This window comes from Lissotriton helveticus, chromosome 6, assembly GCF_964261635.1.
Source record: "Lissotriton helveticus chromosome 6, aLisHel1.1, whole genome shotgun sequence".
Classification (NCBI taxonomy): Eukaryota; Metazoa; Chordata; class Amphibia; order Caudata; family Salamandridae; genus Lissotriton; species Lissotriton helveticus.
Genome location: NC_136067.1, coordinates 1,517,776,007 through 1,517,793,755, shown reverse-complemented (window position 1 = coordinate 1,517,793,755; position 17,749 = coordinate 1,517,776,007). Strand labels below are relative to the sequence as shown.

Sequence of the window (17,749 nt, the reverse complement as noted above, 5' to 3'; positions counted from 1 at the left end):
AATCAAGGCTGCAGCACAGAATCTGCTCTACTGCAGATTATCGACAATACCTTCTGTGTTCCCGATTCAGGCAGTTCCTACCTCCTGAACGACCTATCTGCAGCCTTTGACACTTTAAACCATTACACACTTTTTAACACTCGTAAAGAATGGGTTTTGAAGGCGTAGTTCTTAAATGGTTTGTATCATATGTCACAGGCAGATCTCAGATGATCAAAATCGAAAACGTTCTCTCTTCTTTAAAGGCTGTGGATCATGACATTCCTCAAGGCTCTATACTTGCTCCCATCATATTCAATCTTTACATGGAACAGTTAGGTGACATATTACAGAAGTCTGGGATCCTTTATCACCTCTATGCTGATTACACCCAACTCTATCTCAAAGTGTCCTCTGCACACTCCATTTCATTCCTCGGCCCCACCCTCCTCTCTGTTCAAGAATGGATGTCATCTCACCACCTAAAACTAAATCCCTCTAAAGCCGAATTCCTTCTTACCTCAAACTCGAATTCTCCACCCCCTGTGCAATCATGGATGGGAAATCTGAACATTCTCATCTGCAAACCTACCATGATCGATAGTGCTAAATCCCTAGCAGCCATCCTGGACAAAAGACTTAACCTCTACTCCCAAATTAACGCTGTATCCAAGAATATACTCTACCAACTATGCCTTCTCAGGGGGATCCGTCATCTCCTTCTGGAACAAGACCTGAAAAACCTTGTTCAATCTTTGGTACTCTCTAGGCTGGACTACTGTAATTCTCTCCTTGCAGGCCTCTCCAAGATCCGCCTCTCTCCTTTAAGCTCTATCCTCCATTCGGCGGCACGCTTAGTCCACGGGGCGAAAAGAAACAACCATATCACATCTTTGCTGATACCTCTTTGCTGTCTTTCCATTGAAGTTAGGTCAATATATAAGCTTGCCTGTATTACCTATAAAGCCATTCACACCTCCACTCCTTGCTACCTAGCCAACAAACTTAAAATTTCAGGTGGCTCCAGACCCTCACGTAATGCTGAAAACCTACTACTCAAACCTCTAACTTTCAAAAGGGAAAGGCTTATGGCACAATCATTCTCAAGTAATGCAACTAGAATTTGGAGCTCGCTTCCTCCAAATATCCACACCACCACATCTTTCTGCATTCTCATACCTGACCTTAAAGCTCTTATCTTCCAAGGACAGTTTCTTCTGTGATTCTCCTCTCCTTGCCTAGCGCCCCTCCACACGCCTCTAGCGTGACTCTGACTGTTTCATGACACTGACAGGAGAGCTAGTTCGACCTTCCACTTCAACTTTGTAATTTTGTAATCTGTCCTTTGCATCCCTAATCACTCCAACTTTAGTGTTCAATTTGTATTATTTATTTGCTATGCAATTTGTAAATCTGTAACACTCACCATGAGTAATTGTAGTAGTTACACGTTTTGTCACCTCTACCATGTTACTTGGAATTTCTCATGTAATGTACATCACTGTATTGTAAAGCGCTCTGACACCTCAGGGTAAAGTATACGCTATATAAAATCACATAAATAAATATGTTAAAGTCGCCAATGTTGCAGAAGCTAAAGAATGAAGTTGCGTCTTCCTTTCAGATGGGAAGTCAACCATATGTTAAAAGTCAACTAATGCGTCAAACATGGTAGAGCTATGATGCTTTAACAATGTATTTGGTGATCTTTCAAGAAAAATGTGTCCATTTATGTGAGAATTACTACTACCAGCTTAATGCTATTGTTGCTGATTCTGAGTTACATTCTCCTTTTTGTACTTGGAGGGGGATGCATACCAGGTTCATGTGTATGATGTTTCCCTTCCTTGATACACACTCATTAAACCCTTCGGTTTGATTTATGGATGGAATCTCTCTATTTAAGTTGCCTCCCTACTAAGTAGTTGATTGTAACATTTAAAGGACGTTATGTTAGTCATTTACATATTATAATGACTGAAATGTCATAATCCACATGGCTGACACATATATTTCTACAATTCATAAGCACACCCCCTGGAGGGTGGCAGCACTAAGCAGTGTTGCGCAATGATTCGGCAAAAGGCCCAACAAAGACCTTTTTAGATTCTTAAAAATAGGTTGGTTGAAAATGTCTTTCTTACAAGTGTAGGAGCAGGGTCTAAATTCCTTACAGAATGCTAGATATGTGGTAGAGACCAATACTGTGTGAGTCAATGTCTGCCATTTGAAACAGCTTCTTTCAGGGTCTCGAAGGTATAATTGGCAGAGTATACCATGAAAGTAATGTGCCAGCTATGCACTTGTAAACTTGTGTGAAAGGGGCGACTGGCGCAGGAGTAATGGAGTCTGAAGCTTTCTCTTGCAAAAGCTGCCGGGTCCGTCTTGGTAAACTTCGGGGACGCCAGGTTGGAAATGTCCGGTACCAGGTGGAACGCTCCGGTCCGTCCAGACCCCAAAAGCAAGAGAAAAACACAAGGGCAGATATTAGGGGGTTGTTCGGGATGCTTCTGATACGAGGGACCAGGAAGTGAGGGACACCGAGTGCTCAAGTGATATGCAGCTGACTGTCCGGTGCTCAAGTGCTCGTGAGAGGATATATAGGAGCAGGGACTGTACAGGTATTTACACTATTTATAGGGTTGAGGCAGTACGTTAGACTGACTGCTCAGACCCACCCAACCCGCAACCTTGCCCCGTACCTGTTTGAGCCACGCTCCTTCCGTGGGAACGTGGCGGGGCGGCTCGTTAGGACGTTGGCCTCCTGGCATGATGTTCCTGCACAGGTAGTCTGGAACCTGGTCCGTCCCGTCTTCTTCCTCAGCTATCTTCGGTTTCTCGGTTCTCCTTCTCTCGCACTCTCCGTCTACTTCCTCCAGGGAAATGCCGTCCAACAAATTCCGGGTTCCTCCTTCTTTTGACGTGTCTGCCGTGATGACACTCCCGAGGGGAGGAGTCTCGTTCTCCAAGGTTCTCCAGTTAAAGGCGCCGTGTCTATTTACGCCTTCAGGTGTCCATGGCGACTCCGTCTCGTCTTGCCATTCTTTGGGGAGATAAGGATTGTCCTGCTGAGAGGAGATAGAAGCGGGTGAGAGGGGGGTCACTGCCCACCAGTCTGTTGACATGCCCGTTTCCTCTGTGGATTGACTGTCCCCGCTACAACTTGGTAGACTTGACAATATGATACACTTTAGCCTGTTCTATAGACACTGCGATATAACAAGAAACAGAATCCGTGGACTAATTTGGATGAAGGTCAGTATTGTTTCAAGGTAGGTTAAAATCTGTTATCATATTTACAGTGGGAACCACGAGGCTGTGCACGTAGCATTCAAGTTTCTCCAAGAAACACTATAATTTTGTTTTAGAGCTCCAAATGATCAATAGTGCGTACTTTAGTGCATATGTAAAGCATGATGGGTTGGGTTGGTTTTAGATTAGTGAATACTAAGGCATTCACGACTATCCTGTTACACTTGATTGTAACACCCATTCATATCGTGTAAGGCAGTACATGTTTGTCTGTATGATAAGCCATATGCTTAGGAAGGTAAACATCTGATGTTTTGTCTGACATGGTGTCTAAACTTATGAGGCTTTTGCAATAACTTAGGTGCATATTCTCCAAGTCCGATTTTTCCACACATGGTGGGGAACTCTAATGTACACAGTATTACTGATGGAAGACTTTGATAATCTTTTCCTTGTCTGCTATAATTTCCTGCTGCCCTCCACCTACTTAATTGTACTTCTCCCTAAAAGTTTAGCTTAACTGTTGGGAAAATAGTCTATTGTGGTGTCTCGCTTTACCAGTTTTCCTATTGGGTAGATAATCATTTGTCAATCATGTATCTAGCAATCTCCTTTAGGGATTGCATTCTTGCTTCTAGTTCCCTAAAGGAAATGTAGAAACTTTCAGTTTTGCTCATTGGAAGAACACTTGTGCCTCAGATTTTCTGTGTTCTCTGGAAATACAGTTCTGTTTATGCGGTGGAGGGGTTCATGCATTCACTTTGTTGTAGGATCCAAACCGAAAGTGCACAGACAGTATTTGTCAACCAAGCTGCACCAGTAAGAAGGTGTAGACTAGAGTAGGCTTTATAGCTCCCAGACTGACTTCATCACCGGGTCCTTTTGAACATGAGGCATGCAGTTTAAACAGGGCTACAGCCAGGTTTGAACATTTAATTGTGTTAGCTTTCTAACCTTTATAGCTATGACACTCCATAAATCCATTTTAAGAAATAAACCCTTCCATAAATTCAAAATGTGGTGTACTTGTAAACAGTGTTAATTATCAATGTAGGATAACGTTAAAAGAACATTTTGACCCTCCACTTGCTTTGCAATGCTCTAAAGTCTGATTGAGAACTAAATGATTTTTTGTCATCTAAAGGAAAGATTATATGTTCACATATTTTATTACTCCCAAGTGTTTGACACGTTTTGAAATTTTCTGGATGTCTAGTTGATTGCAGACCACAAACCTGCAGTACAGTTATGACAACTGCATTGTGGGAAAGAAAGATCTGACTTGTTATTAGATTGTGTGACAAAATGATGAGGACGTACTCTCAGTAAGAACTGTTAGCACTCAAATGACTGTCCAGTGTGAACTTCCTCCCTAAACTGTTTTAGCATGCACTTTTATACAGGGAAAAAAACAACAGAGTAGGAGTTGTTACTCAACTTTCTGTGGAAATGTGGACTTGCACCTTAGTACAGTTTAAAATATGGCCTCAAAGGGGAGATGTAGTAGAGGAGCTGGGAGTGTGGTGTGGGTAATGTTTTAATGCAATTTCAAGAGGATTTGAGAAGTATGAAATAAATAAAAGTCCATGTTACCAAATAACAAGCAGTCCTAGCTTTCGTATTAAACTGCCTTTGAGCAACATTGATTGCCTATCGGTTGCATCTACCCTGTTTCCCTCCTAACATTTCTCTATGCACCTCATTAAAAAAGAAGGGGTAACAGTTTGAAAAGACCACACAGCAAATATAGGTAAGTCACAATATCACAAATTTTAATTTGGTGCTCCAGGAGGGAATAAGGTCGGTTACCACAACGCCATACTTAAACCACCTTCTGGTGATTTAAAACATAACAGAAAGTTCTTCCGAGCGCTCCAAGTAATAATTAAGAACAGCAGTTCTCCAGTTGTTGTATTTCTATTGGCAATGTCCAAGTTTAATTTCTTCAATAGATTCAAAATCCGGTTCACATAGAATAGTGCAGCCAACACGTGTTTCGTCTAGTCAGTACATTGACTTTAGACTTCTTCAGGGCTGCAACCCAAATGACATTATATAAGACAAAGTAATTACCATCATTAAGATACCACAACGTAGTGTAGTATCACTTGATTATTATTTTACTTAAATTAAGGGATACACCCTCACACCACCCGGTGTCATTAAAAAGAAAAGTGCAAGAAAGAAGCATCCAAGACCAAATTCAAACTAAAAATCACCAAAAGTATGTGCAACGGCGTGTAACCAAACGTGCCAAATATGGCAGTGGTATTCGGAAATGTATATTCAAATAAGATTATTAGTGCAAGTCCAGTAAGACATAACTATATGGAGGCAACAACCACCTACCATCCTTATTATTCTCCTCCGTAATATACACTGTTTACAAGATAATCCATATTAGTCAATAGTTCCTCAATCACCATAAAATCTAGAAAACATATTCAAAGACTACATGTCATGATCAGCTACTACATTAAATTATAAATATCCATAAACTAAGTCAAACATCATCAAGTCGCCCACCAATCTTATTAATGAAAAGTGTCCACTAAACACCTTTACGAAGTTCTCTATCCCTTTAGATCTATTAGAACATTGGAATGTTGGGAGCTCCATTGCAGACAATGGAGTGCTCCCTGCTTCTACGGGCCGGTAAAGGCCCGCAGAGCAACATTCCAATGTTCTATAAAGGCTTCTCGAAGTTTGAGGGGATTTATATCCCCTCGAGCTTCGAGAACCCTTTGTTTAATTTGTTAGAACATTCTGCCCTCTAGTGGCAGAATGTTCTAAAAGCCTTATAGCCCTTCGTAGCGGGCTATACGGCTATTAAAGTCCCGCTGTTTCGTTAAAGTCCCTCGCCTTCGGCTCGGGCCTTTAACGATTCAGCGGGCCTTTAATAGCCAGTATAGCCCGCTACGGCGGGCTATAAGGCTATATTAAAGCGCCTAAAAATCAACTCACCAGAATAGAAGGCATGAGAGTATCATCTCATCTTCATATAATCAATTGTAACTCAACGACACAAATCTAAAAACGAAAAATTAAAGACACCAGCTCACATTTGTCCCCCACATATCTCTATGGGTTTATCACAATTACGACACTTGTTAATTCTCACCTTAATATTCACATAATCCACAACTTGTATCTCCGCTTTAATCGTTATCACAATCGTAACCACGCGTTTGTGTTCTGAAAATAAATAAAGTTGCATGTAAGCAACATTTCCGACATCAATGCATACCCCAGCATGAGACCCTCCGGTCCCGGAGCTCACCTCTATATCTTACTTCCAGTCCGCGATAAATGTCGGCGTTCAGCACGGCCGCCATGTTGCAATGGCTATTTAACATGATAGAACGTAGGCGCCATCTTGTAGTAGATAATGCGCTTAAAACGAACTTATGTCAGATAAACTCGTGGTAACAGTAAATCTGACCACAGTTAATCATTATTATCGATTCATAATTTCACCTTGATACTATACTGACAGTCCGAAAGTAACTCCGCGATCAGCACGGCCGCCATGTTATAACGGCTATTTTGCGTGTTAGTACGCATGCGCCATCTTGTAATGGTTAATGTGATAAACAACCGTATTATTATGAAATACATTCATAGTATTGTCAAATCTAACCACATGTTAGTTTATATTCGCGGTTTACGAATTAACACTCTAATGAGCTTATAAGTAATAAACATGCAGTTACCAACGAACGTAACTGAGCCTGGGTGCCATCTTGTAGTCGCTACTATACATCTCCTTGTGTTTCAGGGTTAAAATATTAATATTAACGGGTCTGTTTTCTTGCAAAGTTAATGTATCACTTGTAAATAATTAAATAGAGTCCATACGTATATATATTATTATAATCCGGCTACTTAAAGTACCGCAAGCAGAAAGAAACTCTCCTTACCATGTGGTTACATGCAGGGGCAACACATTCATATCACCATTATTGGCTGCTGGTATCCTAGTGTAATTGTTATATTAACATCCACACCTCTATCATCAGGTTATTAGTCATGTTCATAACTATATCCATATTAAATTGCCATAAATTAGTATATGAGAAATAAATCAACCAATGTCGGGGACTAATGTAAAATGTGAACGCTATATCAATAAATCTTATCATTAGTTAATTGTGCCTCCATGTATCAATAAAATATGTTAGATAGAGAGTAATGTTTTAGATAAACCAGGATGGAAGAAAGAGAAATTCTAGAGAGAGGAGAAATAACATAGAAAATATACACTCATATATTTCTCCAAGTCATAGTTATAACATAATCACTACTATACAGAAGGAAATGTACCACACAAGTCCACCAATATGGTATACATATCATACACATCACAAGTCCCAGTTAAACGTTACCTAGTACAATATAAGATATTCTGGTCAGTAATAGCAATAATACGTTCTTTAACATTAATTCTATTCAGTCTTGGCCTAGATAATATTCAAATTCATTATCAACGTTTAAACCCCGCTCCACGGCCTTCAATTTCATTAACCACAAAACATCTCGTCTCCTCAGCTGTAGTTGTCTGTTGCCCCCTCTGGTGTCCTGTTTAATGTGATCAATGCCGTGGAAGCTAAACACATGTTGGTCTCTCTTTTCACTATTTCGAACTGCATGTGATGCAATGGGGTAGCGAGTATCACCATTTTTAAGAGCTCTGAAGTGCTCCATCATTCTGTGCCTTAATCTTCTAATGGTGCTCCCTACATAGATCATGTTGCAGGAGCACACTATAACATACACTACATATGTTGTGTCACAATTTATAAACATATCTATAGTGTAGTCTCCTGAGGCGTTGTAATTGAAGGTGGTCACCTTAGTCCTTGCACCTCAGCGGTGTTCATGGCTTTTCTATGTGTATGAGCCACTGTATGCTCTGTTTAAAACTGCTCCCTTTCAGTTCCAGTTTTGTCCCTGTTACATGGAACTGACATGACTGTCTGCTGGGCTAGTGTTGCATTCTGCAGGTGAGCGGGACGTTGTGTCTAAGCTGAAAAAGTGAAAGTGAGCAACTCTCAGGACTATTGATTTGTAAGATGGCGCACCAGCCTGCAAGTTATCCTTTGCAGAGTTCGAACCATCCTTTGAATGATTGAATGATAAATGCAGGGGCGTGGGGTTTTATGGGAGAGGACAGTCTTGAGCTGGAGTGGGGGTTTGTTGCTGGGACCAGCCTGAGGGTGCCTGGAGATTAGTGAAGGTCTGTGGCTTTGAAGAGTGATTTAGAGATGGCGGGGCAAGCTGGAGAACGGGGCCATTACAGCCTTCTAGGCCTACAACAGATTACTGCTTGGCCCAATTGTTACCTTCGAGGATTGTCTTGACAGACAAATAATTTCCCTGAAGACAAATACTTATGAGAAATGGCTCCTAAGGTCAATAAAGAAAAACTGAACATAGGAGAAAAATAAAGATCTTCCTTCGATGTGTCAGGTTACTGTCTGACACGATGAACGAGGTGAGTACCTGTAGGGGAGGCTCAAAGTCATGGGTTTCAGACAGTGAATCCTTAATTTTGTTGATAGTGAGAGACCTGCAGAGCCCAGCTGCTAACATTGATCGAAAGGGGGCCTCAGTGGATGCTTCACTTATTTTAATGGAGTATACTTTGAGAGCAACATCAAACGCTGAGAGTGCTGAAAACCTTTGAGTAAGATGGACTTCTTTTGTTGATGGTCCACAAAGTTCTGGAAAGAGGTATCCTGGCTGGCTCAACCAATGCAGGGGTGGTGGTACATAGGGCCTGCTGGCTCGCCACCAGTGATTTGGGGAGAATGTGGAAGTCCAGATGATGGTGACTGGGGGATTTAGTAACCCAGCAGTCAGAAAGGTAATCTTGTGTGCAGTGGCTAAACAGAGACAGGGTAATCCGCAGGGAGAAGCCACTCTATTTGCAGACTGCAGCCAGACCGCACCAATCATAAGTAGCCATTTACAATGTATAATGAAGAGCCTGTTGTGTCTGGATCGAAGTATTCATTTTGGCAACCAGCAAAGCTGAAAGTCAGATACAAAAACTCACAGCACTTGTTAACGCAGGTCTAAGCAGCTGAACCCTTTGTGGATTCCCCCTGGACAGCAAATGATCCCTCAAGGAATGCACTGCCAAAAAACAATGATGAGCTGGTACCAGCTCTCTCTTCTAAAGAAAGTCAAACCATTTCTTCCTGAAAGCAACTTCAGGACTGCTGTTCAAGCCCTTCTACTGTCACATCTGGATGGTGGTAATTCCCTACTCTATGGTCTCACAAACACCACACGGGTATCCCTTAGGGGCATCCTCTATGCTGCAGCACGTCTCATCCAGGGTCTGAAGAAATATGATCATATCAACCCCACCCTGGTGGGACGCCATTGGCTCCCTTGCCTGCCTGCATTATCTTCAAAACTAGTTGCATCATGTACAAAGCCATCACAACCAGCCAGTAGCTGCTTCAATTTAGGAAGGAGTTGAAGACTCACCTCTTTTGAGAGCACTACATCACAATGCATTAACAGTCCACAACTCCACTTCCTCCCCTTTTGCTCGCTGACTATAAGCTTGCCTTTGACCATGTACAGCTCTCTGCTCTCTTTGCTAGGTGCGCACTATAGAAGTACCACATACATGCACACTGTAGATGTATGTTTTTTCTTTTTCTGCAATGAAAATATGAAACCTAAAAAGTAAGAGTGTGGTATGAAGGACTACATAAAAATCACAGGCCCGATTCACAAAAGTAAACGGAGACAAAATCCTAACTTTATGATTTTCGGTATTCACAAAAGGCATTTAGGAGTAGTAAAGTTAGGATTTTGTCTAACGTTTGTCTTAAGGTTTGGGCTTAATACAAAATCCTAACTTAAGAAGTTGCTTGTCCGCATTGTGCAATCATCGCAGATGGCATCTTGCACAGTGCAAGCGGTCGTTTTCTGCCGCTCGAGTAGATTTGTTCTCGAGCAGCAGCTTTCTCAAAGTGGACTGGTAGTTTCTCATTGCGAGCGATCGCAAGCGTACGCAACCACCCGCAATGAGAAACCTGACCTCCCTGAGTTCAGAATCTCGCTGGGAGGCTTATTTTCCACGCTCGCGATCGGTAACTTGATGTTGCTGATCGCGAACAAGGAAAAAGTCTCAACCGGATGTTGATTTTGCTGGCTCGCAGTCGCCAACTTGACGTTGAGGACCGCGAGCAAGCAAAAAATGCCCACTATGCGTTTTTGCACTGTGCTACGTGCAATTCGCGTAGTAGCGCAAACTACTCATGCTCTGCGAGCGTAGAGTAGCACTATGCCATGGGTTACTGATAATATCGTGGCAGGGGCCCAGGACATGTAGACTAAGGTTGTGGGCTGCTGTTATTTGTCTGGTTCCTCATAACGCCCCTCACGCGCGCACACTTTTCGAGGACATCAGCGGTGGATATTTCATACGGCATCTGTCTGTGATGGGGTGACAGCAGGTTGTCAAGCCGTGTGGCCTGTTAAGTTGTTTTGTTCGAGTTCTTGTTGCTAAAAGTCCATGAAAATGTATGAATCTGATTCCAACATCGGCCGTGATTCGCCTGCCGTACCGTCTCTTCTACATTTTGATTGCAGGGGTTACCATGCAGAAGTCTCATTAATAGTTCAGATGTGTACCTTTTGGACATGTGTCTTAAATCAGAGCTAAGCTGTAGTGTTTATCCTAGCATACGGGTTTACTGGTGTAAAACTCACTACTGTAACTCAACTGCATTATCAACGTAACATGATTATCACAATATCTTGCCTGCATTATATGTCCTTATGTCTTCCATTGTATACCATGCTGCCCGTCATTTGCTTTGTCATTGTATTATATGAATGAAAAACTTCAATAACCATATTCAAACAAAAAAATCTGTAAAGATTGTGCATTTGTTATATATAAAAATATTTTACAAAATCGAAAAGCTAATACATGTCTGTTCACAGGAATATCATGAAAATGGACCTTTGTTTTCGGAGCTAAAATTTTATCAACGTGCTGCAAAATCAGGAGACAGTAAGTAACTGCAGCGATTATTTATGTGAAATAAATTACTCATTGCATGTGTAGGACAGGGTTGATGCAAACATTTACTTGTGCCTAAACAAAGTCTTGTGTTGACTTTTTAATCTGACTAGCCTCTGCCAGTGCTGCTCTACAAGGCCTGTGTAGAACTGGCACTGCCTTAGCTATGGGCTGAACCAACGACCCAAATGCATATTAGATGCGAAGGGAACAATATGTATTTTTGTCTTACTCCTCCCCTCTTCTCTGGGGAATTCCAAGACACGGGTCATGGGTCCACCACATCACGGGTTTTGGATCCACCACATCATTTTCAGGAAGTGTGATTGCTGAGCCCAGTACCCCCGCCCCACCCCGTCCCCTCTCCCCCCCGAAGCATTCTGAAAATGAAAGGAGCCTTGTGTGGTTGCATGGATTAGGAGCTTCTTGTTCTGAAAGAAAACCGTGCTGCTATAGTTCCTCTCTTAAAATAAGGCAAGTAATGGCACGTTAACTCCAGTTCTCATGTCTTTACTCGAAGATGGTGAAGCAAACCCAAATCTTTGTATCATTCGAGTTGCAATCCTCGGTCTAGCACTAAATGAAAGTGGTAAAGGGCTTTGCTTTGCCCTTTAAGTGCTGGTGCAGACCTATGTCTTACACACTGGGTAAGTAATATAGACCTATGAGTTGCAAGTCCTTTGCCCTTTAAGTTTCTAGTGCAGACCTATGTCTTACACACTGGGTAAGTAATATAGACCTATGAGTTGCAAGTCCTTTGCCCTTTAAGTTTCTAGTGCAGACCTATGTCTTACACACTGGGTAAGTAATATAGACCTATGAGTTGCAAGTCTTTCAGAATGATGCAAATTTGTTTTTGCTCAGTATAGGAGGGGGTGCGAGCCTGGATCGTGTGAGTTAGGGTATGGGTTGTGAGGGTGCGGGTGAAGTCCTTGGTTGTACATTCTAAATAATGAGTGGTGTGCGGCGAGCTGTCGCCTACTCTTGGTAGATGGCATAGACGATTTGTGTATTGCGCGTCACGATAATATTGCATAACTATTTAATCGGATTTTGAAATGGGTGTTGTGAAATATGTGTTCGCCCTCTGAGATGGGTTACTACTTTCCTTTGCTCCCCCTTCCTTATCCTAAAATGTGAGCACTCCGAACCAGTCCATAATTAACACTACTAAAGTTACAAATATATTAATCTGTCCTTAGAAGTAGGATTTTTGGTGAGTGTTTTTTTTTAGTTATTGAACATCAAGTGCATAAAACCTAAGTTGTTATAACCACCTTTATTCATGAACAAGATTATTAGACCCTTTTAAAGGATTGTGTTGAACACTGTTCAGGCGGGTATTGCATAACTGTATGAATTGCATCCGGAAAGTCACTTCCCACTATACAAAAAAAAAGGCAAACAAAGAAAATAAAATGAAACAAAAGGTTAGCAAACTTTATTTTCTTTTTTTGCCGTGGACCTCGAATGATCCTAGGCATTGGTTAGGTCTGTAAAAGACACAGTCGACGTCACGGGAGATCATAGGTCCTTGGAGCCAACTCGACTTTTCTTTGTAGCCTTGTTTCTGACTGGTTGTCCAGTTCTGTATTTGTCCAGTCTCTCCATGTAGTGCTAAGGTAACCATTGTCCAACATATCAATTGGTATGCATGTATTAACTAGTGATTATAACCTCACAGTAGTTAAGGGTATCTGTGGTGGGTAAGCTTTTTGAAAGCATCCCCAACAAAATTCACCATGGCACTTTTTGGGGAAAATTCAGTAAAGATTTTTCAGGTTTCGTCATATAGGCAGGCCAAAAACGCTTTTCCTATGGAAATATAGCTGTCTATTTGTCTTTCTAGCTGCCTATAATATGTTAGGGCAAAGGCCTTTTTAGGGTTTAGGGGTGAGTGAGGGTATTTGGATGGCAAGGGTATTTTTATGGTTTGGGGTGGATAAGGGTATTTGGGTAGCAATGGTATTTTTAGGGTTTAGAGTGGATAGGGTTTTTGGGTGGCAAGTGCATTTTTAGGGTTTGGGGTGGGTGAGGGTATTTGGGTGGCAAGGGTATTTTTAGGGTTTAGGGTGGGTAAGGTTATCTGAGTGGCAAAGGTTTTTTAATGATTTGGGGTGGGTAGGGATTTTTGGGTGGCAAGAGTATCTTTAGGGTTTAGGGTGGGTGAGGGTTTTTGGGTGGCAAAGGTATTTTTAGGGTGGCTAGGAGTTTTTGGTTGGCAAGGTTATTTTTTAGGACAGAATTACACTGAATATGGCAGAAAGGTAGATTTTGGCACACAAATCACGTTTTAAGTTATTTGGTGTAAATCCATTCAGTAGTTTTTGAGAAATTAAAGGAAACACAAATTTGTATATTTATGATCGCAAAGCTTTCACAAATGATCACAAGCTCGTGCAGAGATCTGCAGAGCTATGATTGGCTGCCAACACTTCAACCAGAAAGTGTTGCCAGACATCTTGGGACTTGGCTTCAGCCAAGCCCCCCAAAAAACTCAAATAAAAAGATAAAGGGGTAGGATATGAATACCATAACCCCTAGCCTTGTTCCTGGTGTCCCACAGGGCCCCCGGCAGGGCAAAAAAGCGTTAAAAAAAATCTTGGCAAAATTTGAGTATACACGAGAATGTCGCCATAAGAAAAAAAGCTTGGTCTCCCATGTTTGTTTTTAATGTCGCCCCTGGGTGGGCCAGATCACGGGGAAATGCAGATATTTATTTAAAAAAGAGAGGTGGGCACACGTGGCCCACTTCCATGGGCTTATTTATGCCCTTTGGACCAGCACCTCCCCTAGCCTCATGTTATTTATAATCGTGGGGCCTTGAGGACCCCACCAGGAACCACTTCCTCCCTGGGACTACAATAAACATTAAAAAGGGGGGTTTCGTGGATCCCCAGCCCCGGGGATCACCACCACCCCAGGGCAATTACTCTTAAAAAAAAAATTTAAAAAAAAATAGGGAGGGGGAACCGCGTGCCCCCCTTCCGGACTGTATACGGCCCCCCCTCTCGGACCATATACGGCCCCATGCAACACCAACTCCTTGGGCCGGCCCGTGCAGAACAAAGAAGGGGGACGCCTGGCCTCCCTCCTGCAGCCATATATGGCCCTGGGGATTGCCGTGCTCCAGGGCCAGCTTCTGCTATCTCCAGAGGCGTCCACCCTGGGAAAAATAGTGGTTTGCTTCTTCTTGGCCGGAGCTCACAGCTCCTACCAAGTAACAGCAAACACTCCGCTTCCAGCAAAAAAAGGAGCTGTCAAACCACTCCAGCATGTTGGAAACGGAGGTTTCTTCTTACCCTGACCGCAGACATGCAGGCAGGGAAAGAGATGAAAGTATTGCTCTTGCACGCAGGGAGCTACATTTCCAGAAGCTCCCTCTGTGTGAGAGCAATGCCGGCTCCTGCAGGAGGCCCCAACGTGCACACTGGGTGCCCTGGGTGGGACAAGGGCACCCAGGGAGATGTGGCCAGCCCTGGGGAAGGGGGGGGGGTCTATGTGGATCCGCTCCCCCATTAAATTAAGGTCTGGCATTGGGTGATGGAGTCTATAGGGGCATAAGCGGTTCCGGAGGGAGCCCCCTTCCCCCATTCAATTTTAAATTCACCCCGGTGGTAAGTAGTATGCAAAGATCTTCTCCCTTTCTCACGTTTGTGGACCGCTTAACAAAATGCCCTGGAGCCTGTTTGCAGGCAATTGTGGTGACGCATTATTGATGAAGTGGAATACGAGGACATCTCCATCAAACAAAGAAGCTCTTATGTCAACATGACGGATCCCCGTGGTCAGACAAACCGGCAGCAATGTCCCCTACAACGAAGGAGCAGTGTGATCAGTGGAATGTAAACACCGGCCGCATATAACTGGAAGAACTCACGCCTCCATTTCTAACAAAAGCATCAAGGGGGCCAGACATCATCCACGCAATACACCTTTATACCACTCTACACCTTTATGCCTCTAATGACCACCACAGGTGTGCCCTTTGCCAACGCACTCCTTCTCCCCTTGTTGGGGAGGGATCCAGCATTTTAAGCCCTGGAGTTTCAGAGACCCCTCTGAGAGAGTCCACATCGTCAAGGGAACCTCACACAATGGTGGTGTGGGAATGATGCCCATTACCAAAGCACTCCACTCCCCTTGGTGGGGAGGGTTCCAGTATTTATGCAATGGAGTTTCAGAGACCCCTCAGAGAGTCTACAGCATCAAGGGAGCCACACACAGCAGAGGTGTGGGGATGATACAATTACCGCTGAGAGCACAGCACCATACACCGAGACCGGTGCCCTCATTGGATTCCTTTTGACGATGCCATCTTAGGCGGAAACTAGAACCTTCTATATATATACTCCGGTGCCCAAGCAACCTGTGGCCAATGACCGGTGGAGCTGTCCTATACAGCTATAGAGGAATTTGGCCCTGGTTCACCATTCGGCCAGCACCTACCCAGCCGAACGTCGGACACTGTTTCTCCTCGTCGCTGGGTTGTGTTTCCTTCCCCCCCTCCCCTACTTCTTGCCTTTTTTTATTCTTTATCTTCCTCTCCTACTCCTATCATCTTTCCCCTCATTCTCTCTCCCCTTGCCTGCTTTTTTTCTTATGTCTATTTTTTACTACTCTTGTAACACACGTAACTACGCTCCAGCAACTCATGTAACTTGTAACTATGCTCTGGAACAATGTTCGTTCTCATGTAAAGCGCCCTGATACCTCCGGGTCAAGCCAGTGCTATATAAAACTTTTAAAATGAATACATAATGTCATTTAGTTAAGGGAAGTACCCCTGTTTGGAGGAGATTCACGTCTTTGTAGTCTTGTTGTCTTCTCTTGATGTGGATTCACGTTATCACAGATTGGTGGATGAAGACGCTTGAACAATCATAGTGCCAAAATTACATGCACACAAGTTCACTGGAAACATTACCCTGTGGTCCTTTACACAGCTGTAGTGCAGGATATGCATGAGATATTTACCCAACAAGGTAGCACTTACATTTGAAAAATATGAAAGTTCTCCAGCTGGGTAGACCTTTTTGGCAAAACTGGGGACTCTTCTGGGGAAAAAAGAGGTTCCAGTCTGGCTCTGGTGCGCATTTCACAGAAATTAAACCTCAACAGGAAGCATATACAAATATAAACATAGAGGGTGCCCCAGTTGAAGCTCCACTTCAGTACAGCACAAACGATCATGACTTCTTGGACTTGGCGAAGGCAAACCAAATGCATTTCCTCTTGTATTCCACGTTGGAAAACAATCTGAAATCCTTAATGGGGGTGAATGCATCGTTGATCTAATCGAGCACAATCTGATTTGTAGTTACTCTGAAGAGTGGTTTCTTTTTTGTCGTCTCCTGGAGAGTGCTGAGTTTTCCCTTTTAAATACCCTAAGTATGCAAATGCCTAAAATCCTTAGCGCCAGTCCCACATCCACTCACAGACATGCTAAGCCACTCACCAACCTATACAGCCACTCACATACCCATTCTCAAAGATTACAGGTTACAGTTGAGAAATACAATTTAAAAAAAAAACATAGAACTTCACTGAAAAAAAACATGTTTTAGGGACGTTATAGTTATGTAATAGGATAAAAAAACAGAAATTCACTGAAAAAACATGTTTTAGGGACGTTCTAGTTAGGAAACAGGATTTAAAAAATAGTAATTCACTGAAAAAAACAAAGGCTACAAGGACGTTATAGTTAGGCTCAGATTTCACTCATACAAAACCAGTGAAATTCAGCAGTTCTAGTTCCCTTAGCTAACTATTCACATATATATAAACCCATTCACAGACCCATACAAGCACTCACAGCCCACTCACTGATCCATAGAGCCACTCACACATCCACTCAGTCATACAGCCACTCACTTAACCACTAAATTACCCATACAGAAACTCACACAGCCACTTGCTCATCCATACAGGTACTTGCTCACCCACACACATACAGCCAGTTGCTCACCTATACAGGTACTTTCACACCCACTTACTTACCCATACAACCTCTGACACAGCCACTCACTCACCCATATAACCAATCACACATACACAGAACCACTTACATACCCATTCACACATCCATACAAACACTCACACACCCACTCCCTCGCCCATATAGCCACTCTCACCCCTACAACCACTCTCACAGCCACTCATACTGCCACCCACACACCTATGCAGCCACTCATACAGCCACTCACACACTGATACAGCCACTCAGACATCCACTCAGTGTGTGATACAGACAGCCACACAGTCACTCAGAGTAGATATGTTAGAAATTATATAGTTAATTACTAGCACAGAAAGAATAGTAATTTAAGTTATGCTGTAGCTTTGTATATATCTGTAAGCCTCTGAAATCTTTATGAAACACACTCACAGAGGAGGATGTCATCAGTGATGTAATTTGAGATGTCATCAGTGATGTCCTTGCCCATGTCATGAGTGATGTAATATGTG

General features: G+C 42.8%; 1 protein-coding gene across 1 annotated transcript in view; it reads left to right on the top strand.

The window, feature by feature from the left end:
• VRK2 (VRK serine/threonine kinase 2) overlaps nucleotides 1-17,749 on the top strand; it is a 424,890-nt gene that overhangs the window by 45,121 nt on the left and 362,020 nt on the right. The window contains 1 exon segment of the mRNA XM_078649306.1: nucleotides 11,203-11,272. Within this exon segment, the coding sequence (XP_078505432.1) occupies nucleotides 11,203-11,272 (70 nt within the window).